The 21266-nt window shown below is 45.0% G+C and overlaps 1 protein-coding gene and 1 long non-coding RNA gene across 2 annotated transcripts in view; one reads left to right on the top strand and one right to left on the bottom strand.

Moving 5' to 3' along the window:
• atl1 (atlastin GTPase 1) overlaps positions 1-12754 on the bottom strand; it is a 32634-nt gene extending 19880 nt beyond the window's left edge. The window contains 4 exon segments of the mRNA XM_052485612.1: positions 1290-1304; positions 1307-1446; positions 1449-1550; positions 12621-12754. Of these exon segments, the coding sequence (XP_052341572.1) occupies positions 1290-1304; positions 1307-1446; positions 1449-1550; positions 12621-12654 (291 nt within the window). The 5' untranslated portion in view covers positions 12655-12754.
• On the top strand, positions 11305-15686 carry LOC127913497 (uncharacterized). Its single transcript, XR_008085738.1, has 3 exons — positions 11305-11635; positions 11725-15404; positions 15593-15686. It is a non-coding gene; the product is annotated as an uncharacterized LOC127913497 (long non-coding RNA).
• Positions 15687-21266: the final 5580 nt, after the last annotated feature.

Here is a 21266-nt window from a genome sequence, read left to right as displayed (position 1 = left end):
ACAGGCCAGACAATGATATAGACCAGCATGAGTCAATACATAGATACAGGCCAGACAATGATATAGACCAGCATGAGTCAATACATAGATACAGGCCAGCCAATGATAAAAATACACAGATGAGTGAATTCAGAGACAAAATGCAGGGAAACACAGCACAGTTAAATGCTTCTTGGAACGCACCAATACTCCCTAACCTAAATCACACATCATCCGATAATCATAATCATCACATTATGTCACTGCAGGACGCTGATGGAAAGTTTATAGCATGTCGCTTTCATGCTGAGAGTTGGGTCCTAACCAGGTCAAAGGGACTCGAACCCATGCCAGTCCCAAAAGCCAAGTATGACTGCTGGATCAAAGGGACACGAACCCATGCCAGTCTCAAAAGCAAAGTATGACTGCTGGATCAAAGGGACACGAACCCATGCCAGTCTCAAAAGCAAAGTATGACTGCTGGATCAAAGGGACACGAACCCATGCCAGTCCCAAAAGCCAAGTATGACTGCTGGATCAAAGGGACACGAACCCATGCCAGTCCCAAAAGCCAAGTATGACTGCTGGATCAAAGGGACACGAACCCATGCCAGTCATGACATCACTGTGTTCTCTGAACAATAACACTTCCTGTATCTCCAGCACTGGGTCTGGAGCTGAGAACCACTATGTCACAAATACATAGATGACAGGCCTCCCAACGTTTAAGCCAGCTGAGACAATAGCCTAGATACAGGCCAGCCATATGACATCTCAGCATGATCAATACCCTACTGATACAGGACCCAATGATATAGACCAGCATGAGTCAATACATAGATACAGGCCAGCCAATGATATAGACCAGCATGAGTCAATACATAGATACAGGCCAGACAATGATATAGACCCCCTCTACATGTACATAGCCCAGATACTGACAATATATAGACCCCTCAATACTGTAGATACAGGCCTCTCTACTGTATATAGACCAGCTGTATATAGCCTCTCTACTGATATAGCCAGCTCTACTGTATAAGAATCACTACTGAATTCAGAGACTCTCTAATGCATATGACCTGTCTTTTACTGTTGTTTTATTTCTTTACCTACCTATTGTTCACCTAATATACTATTGGTTAGAGCCTGTAATAAACATTTCACTGTAATCTACAGCTGTTGTATTCAGCTGCACATGACAAATACACTTTGATTTGATGGATCATTTAGCGTGCATGAGACATTTCATGCCTGGAGTGAGGTTACCAATCCCCATCATTTACACAACCCATGACCTTTGAACTCACCTGGCTGTACATGTAACATGCAGCATGAAGTCCATGAGGAATGACTTGGGACACGCCCGGCCCACAGATATTGCCACCACTTCCCTGTTCTGGACCTCTTCAAAGGGACACAAACCCATGGCCAATAGGATCCGGATCAGCGCCGCCTCGTCCAACCAAGGTGTGACCTGCTGACAACCAGCACCTGGATGGGCCGCGCACTTCCATCAGGCTCCTCCTCCTCCGAGCTCCAGTCATAGGTGGCTTTGTCTGTGAAGGACCCTGTCACATGATGGGGGATGTCACATGATGGGGGATGTCACATGATGGGGGAGGGAATGTAAAAATGAAAGAATATTGCACATCCTATGTTTGTAACGTTCCCGAGTGCAGCTGTCTATTCCCTGTGTAATGAACAACTCTTGACCAGAGCCCGACTGACTGCGGTGCCATTTAGGATGCTCTGGTCAGCTGTTGTGCCCTGTCACACCCTGATCTGCTTCACCTGTCTTTGTGATTGTCTCCACCCCCCTCCAGGTATCGCCCATCTTCCCCAGTATCCCTTGTGTATTTATACCTGTGTTCTCTGTTTGTCTGTTGCCAGTTCTTCTGGTTTGTTAAGTCAACCCGTGGTTTTTGTCTGAACGCCTGCTGTTCCCGAGTCTCGCTTTTTCCTCGCCCTCATGGTTTTGAGGCCTTGCCTGTCCTGTCTCTGAGCCGGCTTGCCTGACCACTCTGCCTGCCCTGTCTCTGAGCCCGCTTGCCTGACCACTCTGCCTGACCCTGAGCCTGCCTGCCTGACCACTCTGCCTGCCCTGTCTCTGAGCCGGCTTGCCTGACCACTCTGCCTGACCTGTCTCTGAGCCCACTTGCCTGACCACTCTGCCTAGCCCTGTCTCTGAGCCCACTTTCCCTGACCACTCTGCCTGTCCTGTATCTCAGCCCACTTGCAAATGACCACTCTGCCTGTCCTGTCTCTGAGCCCACTTGCCTGACCACTCTGCCTGTCCTGTCTCTGAGCCCACTTTGACCACTCTGCCTGTCCTGTCTACTGAGCCCAATGCCCTGACCACTCTGCCTGTCCTGTCTCTGAGCCCACTTGCCTGACCACTCTGCCTGTCCTGTCTCTGAGCCCGCTTGCCTGACCACTCTGCCTGTCCTGTATATAGCCCGCTTGCCTCACCATCTGCCTGCCCTGTATCTGGAGCCCTCTTGCCTGACCACTCTGCCTGTCCTGTCTCTGAGCCCACTTGCCTGACCATTCTGCCTGTCCTGTCTCTGAGCCTGCTTGCCTGACCACTCTGCCTGTCCTGTCTCTGAGCCCACTTGCCCTGACCACTCTACCTGTCCTGTCTCTGAGCCCACTTGCCTGACCACTCTGCCTGTCCTGTCTCTGAGCTCGCTTGCCCTGACCACTCTGCCTGCCCCTGAGCCTGCCTGCCGTCCTGAACCTTTCCCCCCACTACTCTAGTTATCGACCCCTACCTGCCTTGAACTGTCGTTTTCCTGCCCCCCCCCGTTGCCATAACAAACATTGTTACTCTGACACAGACTGCATCTGGGTCTCACCTTCAAAACCTGATAGTGACCTGCAGGACAAAGGATGCCATTTCTGACACAACTGCACATATTTTATTTATTTTATCTTGTGTCCTTTAACTATTTGTACATTGTATGTATATATATATAATATGACATTTGTAATGTCTTTACTGTTTTGAAACTTCTGTATGTGTAATGTTTACTGTTCATTTTTGTTGTTTTTCACCTTATATATTCACTTTGTATGTTGTCTACCTCACTTGCTTTGGCAATGTTAACACATGTTTCCCATGCCAATAAAGCCCTTGAATTGAATTGAATTGACATTGAGAGAGAGAGAAGCTTTCCTTTCCGGGAAGGCAGTGACTCAGTCTGCCTACAATCTGCCTGCCTCTCCATAGTCTCTAGAGGCCCGCTTCTCCACAGTCTCCAATCTAACTGCCTCTTCACAGTCTCCAATCTGCCTGCCTCTCCACAGTCTCCAATCTGCCTGCCTCTCCACAGTCTCCAATCTGCCTGCCTCTCCACAGTCTCCAATCTGCCTGCCTCTCCACGGTCTCCAATCTGCCTGCCTCTCCACAGTCTCCAATCTACCTGCCTCTCCACAGTCTCCAATCTGCCTGCCTCTCCACAGTCTCCAATCTACCTGCCTCTCCATAGTCTCTAGAGGCCTGCTTCTCCACAGTCTCCAATCTAACTGCCTCTCCACAGTCTCCAATCTACCTGCCTCTCCACGGTCTCCAATCTACCTGCCTCTCCACAGTCTCCAATCTGCCTGCCTCCCCACAGTCTCCAATCTGCCTGCCTCTCCACGGTCTCCAATCTGCCTGCCTCTCCACGGTCTCCAATCTGCCTGCCTCTCCACAGTCTCCAATCTACCTGCCTCTCCACAGTCTCCAATCTACCTGCCTCTCCATGGTCTCAATCTGCCTGCCTCTCCACGGTCTCAATCTACCTGCCTCTCCACAGTCTCCAATCTACCTGCCTCTCCACAGTCTCCAATCTGCCTGCCTCTCCACAGTCTCCAATCTACCTGCCTCTCCACAGTCTCCAATCTACCTGCCTCTCCATGGTCTCAATCTGCCTGCCTCTCCACGGTCTCAATCTGCCTGCCTCTCCACAGTCTCCAATCTGCCTGCCTCTCCATGGTCTCAATCTGCCTGCCTCTGCACAGTCTCCAATCGACCTGCTTCTCCATGGTCTCAATCTGCCTGCCTCTCCACAGTCTCCAATCTGCCTGCCTCTCCATGGTCTCAATCTGCCTGCCTCTCCACAGTCTCCAATCTACCTGCCTCTCCATGGTCTCAATCTGCCTGCCTCTCCACGGTCTCAATCTGCCTGCCTCTCCACAGTCTCCAATCTGCCTGCCTCTCCATGGTCTCAATCTGCCTGCCTCTCCACAGTCTCCAATCTGCCTGCCTCTCCATGGTCTCAATCTGCCTGCCTCTCCACAGTCTCCAATCTACCTGCCTCTCCATGGTCTCAATCTGCCTGCCTCTCCACGGTCTCAATCTGCCTGCCTCTCCACAGTCTCCAATCTGCCTGCCTCTCCATGGTCTCAATCTGCCTGCCTCTCCACAGTCTCCAATCTACCTGCTTCTCCATGGTCTCAATCTGCCTGCCTCTCCACAGTCTCCAATCTGCCTGCCTCTCCATGGTCTCAATCTGCCTGCCTTTCCACAGTCTCCAATCTACCTGCTTCTCCACAGTCTCCAATCTGCCTGCCTCTCCATGGTCTCAATCTGCCTGCCTCTCCACAGTCTCCAATCTGCCTGCCTCTCCACAGTCTCCAATCTACCTGCCTCTCCATGGTCTCAATCTGCCTGCCTCTCCACGGTCTCCAATCTGCCTGCCTCTCCACAGTCTCCAATCTGCCTGCCTCTCCACAGTCTCCAATCTGCCTGCCTCTCCACAGTCTCCAATCTACCTGCCTCTCCACAGTCTCCAATCTACCTGCCTCTCCACAGTCTCCAATCTACCTGCCTCTCCACAGTCTCAATCTGCCTGCCTCTCCACAGTCTCCAATCTGCCTGCCTCTCTATGGTCTCAATCTGCCTGCCTGCCTCTCCACAGTCTCAATCTGCCTGCCTCTCCACAGTCTCAATCTGCCTGCCTCTCCACAGTCTCCAATCTAACTGCCTCTCCACAGTCTCCAATCTGCCTGCCTCTCCATGGTCTCAATCTGCCTGCCTCTCCACGGTCTCAATCTGCCTGCCTCTCCACGGTCTCAATCTGCCTGCCTCTCCACGGTCTCCATTTTGCCTGCCTCTCCACGGTCTCAATCTGCCTGCCTCTCCACGGTCTCCATTTTGCCTGCCTCTCCACAGTCTCCAATCTACCTGCCTCTCCACGGTCTCAATCTGCCTGCCTCTCCACAGTCTCAATCTGCCTGCCTCCCCACGGTCTCCATTTTGCCTGCCTCTCCACGGTCTCCATTTTGCCTGCCTCTCCACAGTCTCCAGAGGCCTGGTGGTTATGTAGGCTGCAAAATGCTAGCTAGTCTAGTGTACTAACAGGGAGAAGACTGAGGGACATAGAGTCACGGTACGGTCGGTGTTGGTGGCTGTCCATCGGTGTGTGTGGTTGACAATAGCCAATATTTCATCATGTTCCTTCCTCAAAGTAATGTCTTGGGTTAGCATGAACAGGTCAGCTGGCTGCTAACACAGAGACGTGTTGATAGATAGAACTCTCTCTCTCTCTCTGACAACAATCTAAGGATATCATCAACCACAACCACTCCAAGCTCTAATTCTGCATTTGTAAGATCAGATGACGTAAGAGATGAGAGATTTGTATGACATAACAAACATAGCAATGTGTGTCCCAAATGGCACCCTATTCCCTATGAAGTGCACTATGTTACATACTAGCCCTGTTGGACCCTGGTCACAGGTAGTGCACTACATAGGGAATAGGATGCAATTTGGGACAGACCCCAAATCACATTAAACCAAAACTGACTAATACTGTAGGTGGGAAGGGACTGTTTTGGAGCATTAAAACGAATGAAGGGTTCAGAATACAGCTAATAATTTAAACAGTCTTATCCTCCGATGTTTCTCAGGTCTGGACTAGACTGGGGCATGTATTTATTCTCACTAACAAAAGGCCATAGCAACAATGCCTGTCCGAAATTAACAGACAAACTTGTTCTCTCCACATAAATGTTATTTTTTAAATTTATTTCATTTAACCTTTATTTAGCTAGTCAAGTCTGTTAAGAATAAATTATTATTTTACAATGGCGACCTCCCCCAGACCAAATCCTAACCCGGACGACGCCTGGGCCAACTGGAGCAGTGCCCTATGGGACTCACGGCCGGTTGTGATACAGCCTGGAATCAAACCAGGGTCTGTAGTGACGCATCGAGCACTGAGATGCAGTGTCTTAGACCGCTGCGATACAGCCTGGAATCAAACCAGGGTCCGTAGTGACGCCTCGAGCACTGAGATGCAGTGTCTTAGACCGCTGTGATACAGCCTGGAATCAAACCAGGGTCTGTAGTGACGCCTCGAGCACTGAGATGCAGTGTCTTAGACCGCTGGGATACAGCCTGGAATCAAACCAGGGTCTGTAGTGACGCCTCGAGCACTGGGATGCAGTGCCTTAGACCGCTGCGATACAGCCTGGAATCAAACCAGGGTCTGTAGTGACGCCTCGAGCACTGAGATGCAGTGCCTTAGACCGCTGCGATACAGCCTGGAATCAAACCAGGGTCTGTAGTGAAGCCTCGAGCACTGAGATGCAGTGCCTTAGACCGCTGCGATACAGCCTGGAATCAAACCAGGGTCTGTAGTGACGCCTCGAGCACTGAGATGCAGTGCCTTAGACCGCTGCGCCACTCTGGAGCCCAATGCTACAATCCCAAATAGCTATTTCCTATGTAGTCCATTACTTTCCACCAGGGCCCACAGGGAAATGGGTTGCCATTTGGGCCCTTATCTACATAGGGAATAGGGTCCCTGGTCACAAGTAGTGCACTACATAGGAAACAGGGTGTCATTTGGGCCCTTGTCCCTGGTCAAAAGTAGTGCACTACATTACATACTAGCCCTATGGACCCTGGTCAAAAAGTAGTGCACTACATTACATACTAGCCCTATGGACCCTGGTCAAAAAGTAGTGCACTACATTACATACTAGCCCTATGGACCCTGGTCAAAAAGTAGTGCACTACATTACATACTAGCCCTATGGACCCTGGTCAAAAAGTAGTGCACTACATTACATACTAGCCCTATGGACCCTGGTCAAAAAGTAGTGTGCTACATTACATACTAGCCCTATGGACCCTGGTCAAAAAGTAGTGCACTACATTACATACTAGCCCTATGGACCCTGGTCAAAAAGTAGTGCACTACATTACATACTAGCCCTATGGACCCTGGTCAAAAGTAGTGCACTACATTACATACTAGTATGGACCCTGGTCAAAAAGTAGTGCACTACATTACATACTAGCCCTATGGACCCTGGTCAAAAGTAGTGCACTACATTACATACTAGCCCTATGGACCCTGGTCAAAAAGTAGTGTGCTACATTACATACTAGCCCTATGGACCCTGGTCAAAAAGTAGTGCACTACATTACATACTAGCCCTATGGACCCTGGTCAAAAGTAGTGCACTACATTACATACTAGCCCTATGGACCCTGGTCAAAAGTAGTGTGCTACATTACATACTAGCCCTATGGACCCTGGTCAAAAGTAGTGCACTACATTACATACTAGCCCTATGGACCCTGGTCAAAAGTAGTGTGCTACATTACATACTAGCCCTATGGACCCTGGTCAAAAGTAGTGCACTACATTACATACTAGCCCTATGGACCCTGGTCAAAAAGTAGTGTGCTACATTACATACTAGCCCTATGGACCCTGGTCAAAAAGTAGTGCACTACATTACATACTAGCCCTATGGACCCTGGTCAAAAGTAGTGCACTACATTACATACTAGCCCTATGGACCCTGGTCAAAAGTAGTGCACTACATTACATACTAGCCCTATGGACCCTGGTCAAAAGTAGTGTGCTACATTACATACTAGCCCTATGGACCCTGGTCAAAAGTAGTGCACTACATTACATACTAGCCCTATGGACCCTGGTCAAAAGTAGTGCACTACATTACATACTAGCCCTATGGACCCTGGTCAAAAAGTAGTGTGCTACATTACATACTAGCCCTATGGACCCTGGTCAAAAAGTAGTGCACTACATTACATACTAGCCCTATGGACCCTGGTCAAAAAGTAGTGCACTACATTACATACTAGCCCTATGGACCCTGGTCAAAAAGTAGTGTGCTACATTACATACTAGCCCTATGGACCCTGGTCAAAAAGTAGTGCACTACATTACATACTAGCCCTATGGACCCTGGTCAAAAGTAGTGCACTACATTACATACTAGCCCTATGGACCCTGGTCAAAAGTAGTGCACTACATTACATACTAGCCCTATGGACCCTGGTCAAAAGTAGTGCACTACATTACATACTAGCCCTATGGACCCTGGTCAAAAAGTAGTGCACTACATTACATACTAGCCCTATGGACCCTGGTCAAAAAGTAGTGCACTACATTACATACTAGCCCTATGGACCCTGGTCAAAAGTAGTGCACTACATTACATACTAGCCCTATGGACCCTGGTCAAAAAGTAGTGCACTACATTACATACTAGCCCTATGGACCCTGGTCAAAAAGTAGTGCACTACATTACATACTAGCCCTATGGACCCTGGTCAAAAAGTAGTGCACTACATTACATACTAGCCCTATGGACCCTGGTCAAAAAGTAGTGCACTACATTACATACTAGCCCTATGGACCCTGGTCAAAAGTAGTGCACTACATTACATACTAGCCCTATGGACCCTGGTCAAAAGTAGTGCACTACATTACATACTAGTATGGACCCTGGTCAAAAGTAGTGCACTACATTACATACTAGCCCTATGGACCCTGGTCAAAAGTAGTGCACTACATTACATACTAGCCCTATGGACCCTGGTCAAAAAGTAGTGCACTACATTACATACTAGCCCTATGGACCCTGGTCAAAAGTAGTGCACTACATTACATACTAGTATGGACCCTGGTCAAAAAGTAGTGCACTACATTACATACTAGCCCTATGGACCCTGGTCAAAAAGTGCACTACATTACATACTAGCCCTATGGACCCTGGTCAAAAAGTAGTGCACTACATTACATACTAGCCCTATGGACCCTGGTCAAAAAGTAGTGCACTACATTACATACTAGCCCTATGGACCCTGGTCACCCTGGTCAAAAGTAGTGCACTACATTACATACTAGCCCTATGGACCCTGGTCAAAAAGTAGTGCACTACATTACATACTAGCCCTATGGACCCTGGTCAAAAGTAGTGCACTACATTACATACTAGCCCTATGGACCCTGGTCAAAAGTAGTGCACTACATTACATACTAGCCCTATGGACCCTGGTCAAAAGTAGTGCACTACATTACATACTAGCCCTATGGACCCTGGTCAAAAGTAGTGCACTACATTACATACTAGCCCTATGGACCCTGGTCAAAAAGTAGTGCACTACATTACATACTAGCCCTATGGACCCTGGTCAAAAGTAGTGCACTACATTACATACTAGCCCTATGGACCCTGGTCAAAAAGTAGTGCACTACATTACATACTAGCCCTATGGACCCTGGTCAAAAAGTAGTGCACTACATTACATACTAGCCCTATGGACCCTGGTCAAAAGTAGTGCACTACATTACATACTAGCCCTATGGACCCTGGTCAAAAAAGTAGTGTGCTACATTACATACTAGCCCTATGGACCCTGGTCAAAAAGTAGTGCACTACATTACATACTAGCCCTATGGACCCTGGTCAAAAGTAGTGCACTACATTACATACTAGCCCTATGGACCCTGGTCAAAAAGTAGTGCACTCTACATTACATACTAGCCCTATGGACCCTGGTCAAAAAGTAGTGCACTACATTACATACTAGCCCTATGGACCCTGGTCAAAAGTAGTGCCTACATTACATACTAGCCCTATGGACCCTGGTCAAAAGTAGTGCACTACATTACATACTAGCCCTATGGACCCTGGTCAAAAGTAGTGCACTACATTACATACTAGCCCTATGGACCCTGGTCAAAAAGTGCACTACATTACATACTAGCCCTATGGACCCTGGTCAAAAAGTAGTGTGCTACATTACATACTAGCCCTATGGACCCTGGTCAAAAGTAGTGCACTACATTACATACTAGCCCTATGGACCCTGGTCAAAAGTAGTGCTACATTACATACTAGCCCTAAAAAAGTAGTGCACTACATTACATACTAGCCCTATGGACCCTGGTCAAAAAGTAGTGCACTACATTACATACTAGCCCTATGGACCCTGGTCAAAAGTAGTGCACTACATTACATACTAGCCCTATGGACCCTGGTCAAAAAGTAGTGCACTACATTACATACTAGCCCTATGGACCCTGGTCAAAAAGTAGTGCACTACATTACATACTAGCCCTATGGACCCTGGTCAAAAGTAGTGCACTACATTACATACTAGCCCTATGGACCCTGGTCAAAAGTAGTGTCAAAAGTAGTGCTTACATTACATACTAGCCCTATGGACCCTGGTCAAAAGTAGTGCACTACATTACATACTAGCCCTATGGACCCTGGTCAAAAAGTAGTGCACTACATTACATACTAGCCCTATGGACCTGGTCAAAAAGTAGTGCACTACATTACATACTAGCCCTATGGACCCTGGTCAAAAGTAGTGCACTACATTACATACTAGCCCTATGGACCCTGGTCAAAAAGTAGTGCACTACATTACATACTAGCCCTATGGACCCTGGTCAAAAGTAGTGCACTACATTACATACTAGCCCTATGGACCCTGGTCAAAAGTAGTGTACTACATTACATACTAGCCCTATGGACCCTGGTCAAAAAGTAGTGTACTACATTACATACTAGCCCTATGGACCCTGGTCAAAAAGTAGTGCACTACATTACATACTAGCCCTATGGACCCTGGTCAAAAAGTAGTGCACTACATTACATACTAGCCCTATGGACCCTGGTCAAAAGTAGTGCACTACATTACATACTAGCCCTATGGACCCTGGTCAAAAGTAGTGCACTACATTACATACTAGCCCTATGGACCCTGGTCAAAAAGTAGTGCCTACACTACATTACATACTAGCCCTATGGACCCTGGTCAAAAAGTAGTGCACTACATTACATACTAGCCCTATGGACCCTGGTCAAAAAGTAGTGCACTACCTGGTCATTACATACTAGCCCTATGGACCCTGGTCAAAAGTAGTGCACTACATTACATACTAGCCCTATGGACCCTGGTCAAAAGTAGTGCACTACATTACATACTAGCCCTATGGACCCTGGTCAAAAAGTAGTGCACTACATAGGGAACAAGGTGCCAAACCCAACCTCCAGACGAGCTGCTCCTTGTTCCTTTTTTTTCAGCGCAGCTTCAGACATCAGTCGAGCCAGAGTCTAGGTCTACTCTACGGTAAATGTAACTGGGTCCATGCTCATGGTTCCTCTTGTTTCAGCGCAGCTTCAGACATCAGTCGAGCCAGAGTCTAGGTCTACTCTACGGTAAATGTAACTGGGTCCATGCTCATGGTTCCTCTTGTTTCAGCGCAGCTTCAGACATCAGTCGAGCCAGAGTCTAGGTCTACTCTACGGTAAATGTAACTCGGTCCATGCTCATGGTTCCTCTTGTTTCAGCGCAGCTTCAGACATCAGTCGAGCCAGAGTCTAGGTCTACTCTACGGTAAATGTAACTCGGTCCATGATCATGGTTCCTCTTGTTTCAGCGCAGCTTCAGACATCAGTCGAGCCAGAGTCTAGGTCTACTCTACGGTAAATGTAACTGGGTCCATGCTCATGGTTCCTCTTGTTTCAGCGCAGCTTCAGACATCAGTCGAGCCAGAGTCTAGGTCTACTCTACGGTAAATGTAACTCGGTCCATGCTCATGGTTCCTCAGTTCTCTCGAATAATAAGCAATAGCATTTCATACCACCCTACGGTTTCGAACCCAGTCTTCTTAGCTATCATGATATGCTACATTATGCCTGGGCAGCTCTTAGTCTGTCTAATGACGATGGTTATAACAAGCTCGTTTTTACTATGTGATAACAGACCCAAATGATGTGGCACAATTGGTGTTTATCAAACAGCTATGAGAAAAAAACATCAATAGAAAAAAAAGAAAAAAAAAAGATATACATGTCGATAGCTGTGAGTGAAATGTAACGGTAAGGACGATGTCATCTGTTTGCTTCAGGTTCACCCGTACCCACTATCGCGTGTAGCATCGCCTTGACAGGTATTTCATTATCCAATACTGGTTCATTCTAGAGTTGTGTTTGTACTGCTGTCTTTCGTTATTCTATGCCGGAATCATTCCAGAGGGTGCGTGGATCGGGATGCTTAGACAGACACTGCACTGGCCTGTAGAGTGAATATAGTAGACGCTTGGCTTGGGTTTATATTAGTTTATCAGTGGGACTTGGTTGGGTCTGGTCCAGGCCAGCGTTTCTGCTGTGGTTGAGAATTGAATAGATATATAATAACGATTTGTTCTGACAACAACATGCAAACATGGCAACGACTGCTACATCATGATTCATACACAAACATCCCTTCAGCGGCATTGCTGAGCCTCTCCGTAGCCTAGTGAACCCCTTATTATGCGGTCTGCAGATGACCAATTTAGTAGTCTTCATAATTATGAACCACTCACCCCAGCTGTCTCTGTCTTCACGGTTTCTCGCCATGGTGTTCCTTGCTGTTGACTGTATGTGCAATCCTAAACGGCTGTCATGTAGACACCGGAGCAATGGATGAGCCTATTCAATCCGACACGGAGGAGAAGGCTCATAAAAGGGAGGATGCTGAAGCTGACGGGAGTTGGGTGTGCAGTATCTGTATCCGCCGCCAGTAGGTGCTGTTTCAATGGTTGTCGTTTGTGTGTGTGTGTGTGTGTGTGTGGGGGGGGCGCGTTATAAAGATACTGCTAACTAAAAAAAAACAATTTTTTAAAACAATATATATACACTACCGGTCAAAAGTATTAGAACACCTACTCATTCAAGGGTTTTTCTTTATTTGTACTATTTTCTATATTGTAGAATAACAGTGAAGACATCAACTATGAAATAACACATATGGAATCATGTAGTAACCAAAAAAGTGTTAAACATATAAAAAAATATATTTTATATTTGAGATTCTTGATATAGTCACCCTTTGCCTTGATGACAGCTTTGCACACTCTTGGCATTCTCTCAACCAGCTTCATGAGGTAGTCACATGGAATGCATTTCAATTAACAGGGTGTGCCTTGTTAAACATTTATTTTTGGAATTTCCTTCCTTTTTAATGCGTTTGAGCCAATCGGTTGTGTTGTGACAAGGTAGGTGGTATACAGAAGATAGTCCTATTTGGTAACAGACCAAGTCAATATTATGGCAAGAACAGCTCATATAAACAAAGAGAAATGACAGTCCATCATTACCTGAAGACATGAAGGTCAGTCAATACGGAACATTTCAGAAACTAACCGCTAGGCTACCCTGCCGCCTCTACACTATAACCACTAGGCTACCCTGCCGCCTCTACACTATAACCACTAGGCTACCCTGCCACCTCTACACTCTAACCACTAGGCTACCCTGCCACCTCTACACTCTAACCACTAGGCTACCCTGCCACCTCTACACTCTAACCACTAGACTAGCCTGCCACCTCTACACTCTAACCACTAGGCTACCCTGCCACCTCTACACTCTAACCACTAGGCTACCCTGCCACCTCTACACTCTAACCACTAGGCTACCCTGCCTCCTCTACACTCTAACCACTAGGCTAGCCTGCCACCTCTACACTCTAACCACTAGGCTACCCTGCCACCTCTACACTCTAACCACTAGGCTACCCTGCCACCTCTACACTCTAACCACTAGGCTACCCTGCCACCTCTACACTAAACACTAGGCTACCCTGCCACCTCTACACTCTAACCACTAGGCTACCTGCCGCCTCTACACTCTAACCACTAGGCTACCCTGCCACCTCTACACTCTAACCACTAGGCTACCCTGCCACCTCTACACTCTAACCACTAGGCTAGCCTGCCACCTCTACTCTCTAACCACTAGGCTACCCTGCCTCCTCTACACTCTAACCACTAGGCTACCCTGCCACCTCTACACTCTAACCACTAGGCTACCCTGCCACCTCTACACTCTAACCACTAGGCTAGCCTGCCACCTCTACACTCTAACCACTAGGCTACCCTGCCACCTCTACACTCTAACCACTAGGCTACCCTGCCTCCTCTACACTCTAACCACTAGGCTACCCTGCCACCTCTACACTCTAACCACTAGGCTACCCTGCCTCCTCTACACTCTAACCACTAGGCTACCCTGCCACCTCTACACTCTAACCACTAGGCTACCCTGCCACCTCTACACTCTAACCACTAGGCTACCCTACCACCCTGCCGACCTTAGAGGATGCACACATGTAGATTGTTTTAAGAGCTTTCTTATTAGACGAATGTTGAATGGTCTTAATGTACTGCTAGAATTCCTTACAGAAAACACGGAAGAGTGGTTTTACATGATTGAATTTACATATATGAATATTACATTTTTTCATTAGCATAATTAGATTTATGAGGTAAAATTGTTTTTCTATATCCTTTTTATATTTAAGGAAACCGAGCAGCACATTTTGCCATAAAAACAAAAGTCATCAAGAATATTAACAATTATAAATCTATGAATATCTTTCCATAGTTTCTTTAAATGTAGACAATGCCAAAATAAATGCTAAACTGTTTCTGGATACTCAACACAAAGGACAGTTAATGTTAATGGTTTTTTTTTTTTAGTTTCTTCAGGTAATGATTCACAGGGTCATACTTATGGTTCGTTCTGAAAGAGACCTCTTTCACCTTGTTAACAAGCAGGTGTTTGTGTGGTAATAAACATACTTTTTCCCCAACAGATATTATTGACAAATGTATTCCAGTAAGTTGTGACATAGAGGTCTGGTTACACCTCTAAATAACATGAGAGTTCCAGATGGAATAGCATCAGAGACTATGGAGAACTCTCTAGGAGGGCAGGTCAACAAGGTGAGGTCTGGCTGCACCTCTAAATAACATGAGAGTTCCAGATGGAATAGCATCAGAGACTATGGAGAACTCTCTAGGAGGGCAGGTCAACAAGGTGAGGTCTGGCTGCACCTCTAAATAACATGAGAGTTCCAGATGGAATAGCATCAGAGACTATGGAGAACTCTCTAGGAGGGCAGGTCAACAAGGTGAGGTCTGGCTACACCTCTAAATAACATGAGAGTTCCAGATGGAATAGCATCAGAGACTATGGAGAACTCTCTAGGAGGGCAGGTCAACAAGGTGAGGTCTGGTTACACCTCTAAATAACATGAGAGTTCCAGATGGAATAGCATCAGAGACTATGGAGAACTCTCTAGGAGGGCAGGTCAACAAGGTGAGGTCTGGCTGCACCTCTAAATAACATGAGAGTTCCAGATGGAATAGCATCAGAGACTATGGAGAACTCTCTAGGAGGGCAGGTCAACAAGGTGAGGTCTGGTTACACCTCTAAATAACATGAGAGTTCCAGATGGAATAGCGTCAGAGACTATGGAGAACTCTCTAGGAGGGCAGGTCAACAAGGTGAGGTCTGGTTACACCTCTAAATAACATGAGAGTTCCAGATGGAATAGCATCAGAGACTATGGAGAACTCTCTAGGAGGGCAGGTCAACAAGGTGAGGTCTGGCTACACCTCTAAATAACATGAGAGTTCCAGATGGAATAGCATCAGAGACTATGGAGAACTCTCTAGGAGGGCAGGTCAACAAGGTGAGGTCTGGTTACACCTCTAAATAACATGAGAGTTCCAGATGGAATAGCGTCAGAGACTATGGCGAACTCTCTAGGTGTAACAGGGATATTGTAACGATAATCCTCATAATTGAGTAACAATCCTTCTGCATTAAAAAGTTGACTCACCAGCAGGATATGATTATTAAACCAGTTCTTTAAAAATAAAGACTTGTTTCTCTACAAAACATCGTTATTGTTACATATGAAATACCTACGCAGGGGAAAATTATGTTTATATATTAACAACCACGCTAAGAATATTAGTCTATGAAAAGCAGATCATTTAGTAGGAATCTGATTAATGTTATAGTTACTATAGTTACAAAGTAACGAGAGAATATATAATGAGATATATATATATATATATAAGATATAATGAGATATATATATAAGATATAATGAGATATATATATATAAGATATAATGAGATATATATATATATATATAAGATATAAGATATATATAAGATATAATGATATATATATATATAAGATATAATGATATATATATATATATAAGATATAATGATATATATATATATATAAGATATAATGATATATATATATATATAAGATATAATGAGATATATATATATATAAGATATAATGATATATATATATATATAAGATATAATGAGATATATATATATAAGATATAATGAGATATATATATATATATATAAGATATAATGATATATATATAAGATATAATGATATAATAAGATATAATGATATATATATATATATAAGATATAATGATATATATATATAAGATATAATGATATATATATATATATATATATATATATATATAAGATATAATGATATATATATATATATATATATATATAAGATATAATGAGATATATATATAAGATATAATGAGATATATATATATATATATAAGATATAATGATATATATATATATAAGATATAATGAGGGACGAAATTCAAAATTGAAGTTGGATTCTTTCATCTTTATCTTAATAATTGATGAACTTTTGTTTTTGTACACAGAACTTATTAAATTCCATTTAAGAGGATGTTTTATAAGTTACATTAACAAACATTTGCAGTATTTGGGCCGCGTGTAGGGGACTGGGCCGCGTGCAGGGGACTGGGCCGCGTGTAGGGGACTGGGCCGCGTGTAGGGGACTGGGCCGCGTGCAGGGGACTGGGCCGCGTGTAGGGGACTGGGCCGCGTGCAGGGGACTGGGCCGCGTGCAGGGGACTGGGCCGCGTGTCGGGGACCGGGCCGCGTGCGGGGACTGGGCCGCGTGTCGGGACCGGGCCGCGTGTAGGGGACTGGGCCGCGTGTCGGGGACCGGGGCGTGCAGGGGACTGGGCCGCGTGCAGGGGACTGGGCCGCGTGTCAGGGGACTGGGCCGCGTGTCGGGGACCGGGCCGCGTGCAGGGGACGGGCCGCGTGCAGGGGACCGGGCCGCGTGCAGGGGACCGGGCCAGGTGTAGGGGACCGGGCGCGCGTGCAGGGACCGGGCCAGGTGCAGGGGACCGGGCCGCGTGCAGGGGACTGGGCCGCGTGCAGGGGACTGGGCCGCGTGTAGGGGACTGGGCCGCGTGTAGGGGACTGGGCCGCGTGTAGGGGACTGGGCCGCGTGCAGGGACCGGGCCGCGTGTAGGGGACTGGGCCGCGTGTAGGGGACCGGGCCGCGTGCAGGGGACTGGGCCGCGTGCAGGGGACCGGGCCGCGTGCAGGGGACCGGGCCAGGTGTAGGGGACCGGGCCGCGTGCAGGGGACTGGGCCGTATAAGTAAGACTGGAGATACCTTCAACTTTAGAGCAGTACTCGACCTTTCAAGGATAAATCCCTCTGCAACCAATAGTTGAACTTCTTTTAGTTTTTTTTCTTTCAATAATAGGTATAAAATTGAATGAGCATCTTTCCTGTTGACCCTTACATATGGTTAACCCAAGGTACGTTACTTTTTCCTAGACTGGAATTTTGCATATCACACTGTCTTTAAGGGCAAACAATTCACACTTATTAAGGTTTAGACAAAGACCAGATGCTTTGGAAAAAATATTTATCACATCGACTGCTCTTGGAATCTGGTCAGCATCTTTCAAAATGAGGGTGGTGTCATCTGCAAGCTGACTTATGATAATATCTCTGTGAGCAATAGAGACCCCTTTTAATATCTCTGTTAGCAATAGAGATCCCTTTTAATATCTCTGTTAGCAATAGAGATCCCTTTTTAATATCTCTGTGAGCAATAGAGACCCCTTTTAATATCTCTGTGAGCAATAGAGACCCCTTTTAATATCTCTGTCAGCAATATAGACCCCTTTTAATATCTCTGTGAGCAATAGAGACCCCTTTTTAATATCTCTGTCAGCAATAGAGATCCCTTTTAATATCTCTGTCAGCTATAGAGATCCCTTTTAATATCTCTGTTAGCAATAGAGATCCCTTTTTAATATCTCTGTTAGCAATAGAGATCCCTTTTTAATATCTCTGTTAGCAATAGAGATCCCTTTTTAATATCTCTGTTAGCAATAGAGATCCCTTTTAATATCTCTGTCAGCAATAGAGATCCCTTTTAATATCTCTGTCAGCTATAGAGATCCCTTTTAATATCTCTGTCGGCAATAGAGATCCCTTTTAATATCTCTGTTGGCAATAGAGATCCCTTTTAATATATCTGTTAGCAATAGAGACCCCTTTTAATATCTCTGTCAGCAATAGAGATCCCTTTTAATATCTCTGTCAGCAATAAAGATCCCTTTTAATATCTCTGTCATCAATAGAGATCCCTTTTAAAATCTCTGTCAGCTATAGAGATCCCTTTTAATATCTCTGTTTGCAATAGGGATCCCTTTTAATATCTCTGTTAGCAATAGAGATCCCTTTTAATATCTCTGTCAGCAATAGAGACCCCTTTTAAATCGCTTGATTTAACAAAACTTGTAAGAAGTTGGGTTGCAAGCAGGAAGAGGTAAGTCAAAAGTGGGCACCCTTGTCTAATTCCTCTTTTCAAATCAAATCTAGGAGAAGTGCCATGCTTAACGGAACTGTTCCCATTCATATCATGGATCACCGGGGGCAACCTACCTGCCCTCCATGACACCTATAACACCTGATGTCACAGGAAGGCAAAAAAGATCATTAAGGACAACAACCACCCGAGCCACTGCCTGTTCACCCCACTATCATCCAGAAGGCGAGGTCAGTACAGGTGCATCAAAGCGGGGACAGAGAGACTGAGAATATCTCAAGGCCATCAGACTGTTAAACAGCAATCACTGACTCAGAGAGGCTGCTGCCTGCAATTGAGACCCAATCACTGGCCACTTTAATAAATGGTTCACTAGTCACTTTAATAATGCCACTTTAATAATGTTTACATATCTTACATTACTCATATCATATGTATATACTGTATATGCTATAAAAAAAAACATCTATTGCACCTTGCCTATGCCGCTCAGTCATTGCTCATCTATATATTTACATGTACATATTCTCATTCACCCCTTTAGATTTGTGTGTATTAGGTAGTTGTTGGGGAATTGTTAGATTACTTGTTAGATATTACTGCACTGGAGGAACTAGAAGCACAAGCATTTCGCTACACTCGCATTAAAATCTGTTAACCATGTGTATGTGACCAATAACATATGTTAACCATGTGTATGTGACCAATAACATCTGTTAACCATGTGTATGTGACCAATACCATCTGCTAACCATGTGTATGTGATCAATAACATCTGTTAACCATGTGACCAATAACATCTGCTAACCATGTGACCAATAACATCTGCTAACCATGTGACCAATAACATCTGCTAACCATGTGACCAATACCATCTGCTAACCATGTGACCAATAACATCTGCTAACCATGTGACCAATAACATCAGCTAACCATGTGACCAATAACATCTGCTAACCATGTGACCAATAACATCTGTTAACCATGTGTATGTGACCAATAACATCTGTTAACCATGTGTATGTGACCAATAACATCTGTTAACCATGTGACCAATACCATCTGCTAACCATGTGTATGTGACCAATAACATCTGTTAACCATGTGTATGTGACCAATAACATCTGTTAACCATGTGTATGTGACCAATACCAGAGCTAACCATGTGTATGTGATCAATAACATCTGTTAACCATGTGACCAATAACATCTGCTAACCATGTGACCAATAACATCTGCTAACCATGTGACCAATAACATCTGCTAACCATGTGACCAATACCATCTGCTAACCATGTGACCAATAACATCTGCTAACCATGTGACCAATAACATCAGCTAACCATGTGACCAATAACATCTGCTAACCATGTGACCAATAACATCTGTTAACCATGTGTATGTGACCAATAACATCTGTTAACCATGTGTATGTGACCAATAACATCTGTTAACCATGTGACCAATACCATCTGCTAACCATGTGTATGTGACCAATACCATCTGTTAACCATGTGTATGTGACCAATAACATCTGTTAACCATGTGTATGTGACCAATACCATCTGTTAACCATGTGTATGTGATCAATAACATCTGTTAACCATGTGACCAATAACATCTGCTAACCATGTGACCAATAACATCTGCTAACCATGTGACCAATAACATCTGTTAACCATGTGACCAATAACATCTGTTAACCATGTGACCAATAACATCTGCTAACCATGTGACCAATAACATCTGCTAACCATGTGACCAATAACATCTGCTAACCATGTGACCAATAACATCTGTTAATCATGTGTATGTGACCAATAACATCTGTTAATCATGTGTATGTGACCAAAAACATCTGTTAACCATGTGTATGTAACCAATAACATCTGCTAACCATGTGTATGTGACCAATAACATCTGCTAACCATGTGTATGTAACCAATAACATCTGCTAACCATGTGTATGTGACCAATAACATCTGCTAACCATGTGACCAATACCATCTGCTAACCATGTGTATGTGACCATAACATCTTTAACCATGTGTATGCGACCAATAACATCTGTTAACCATGTGTATGTGACCAATACCATCTGCTAACCATGTGTATGTGACCAATAACATCTGCTAACCATGTGACCAAAACATCTGCTAACCATGTGACCAATAACATCTGCTAACCATGTGACCTAACATCTGCTAACCATGTGACCAATACCATCTGCTAACCATGTGACCAATAACATCTTAACCATGTGACCAATAACATCTGCTAACCATGTGACCAATACCATCTGCTAACCATGTGACCAATAACATAACCATGTGACCAATACCATCTTCTAACCATGTGACCAATAATATCTGCTAACCATGTGATCAATAACATCTGTTAACCATGTGACCAATAATATCTGCTAACCATGTGATCATTAACATCTGCTAACCATGTGACCAATAATATCTGCTAACCATGTGTATGTGACCAATAACATCTGCTAACCA

The sequence above is a fragment of the Oncorhynchus keta genome, chromosome 29 (assembly GCF_023373465.1).
Source record: "Oncorhynchus keta strain PuntledgeMale-10-30-2019 chromosome 29, Oket_V2, whole genome shotgun sequence".
In the NCBI taxonomy this organism is placed as follows: Eukaryota; Metazoa; Chordata; class Actinopteri; order Salmoniformes; family Salmonidae; genus Oncorhynchus; species Oncorhynchus keta.
The sequence above is the reverse complement of the archived record's forward strand: the minus strand, read 5'-3'. Positions and strand labels throughout refer to the sequence as shown.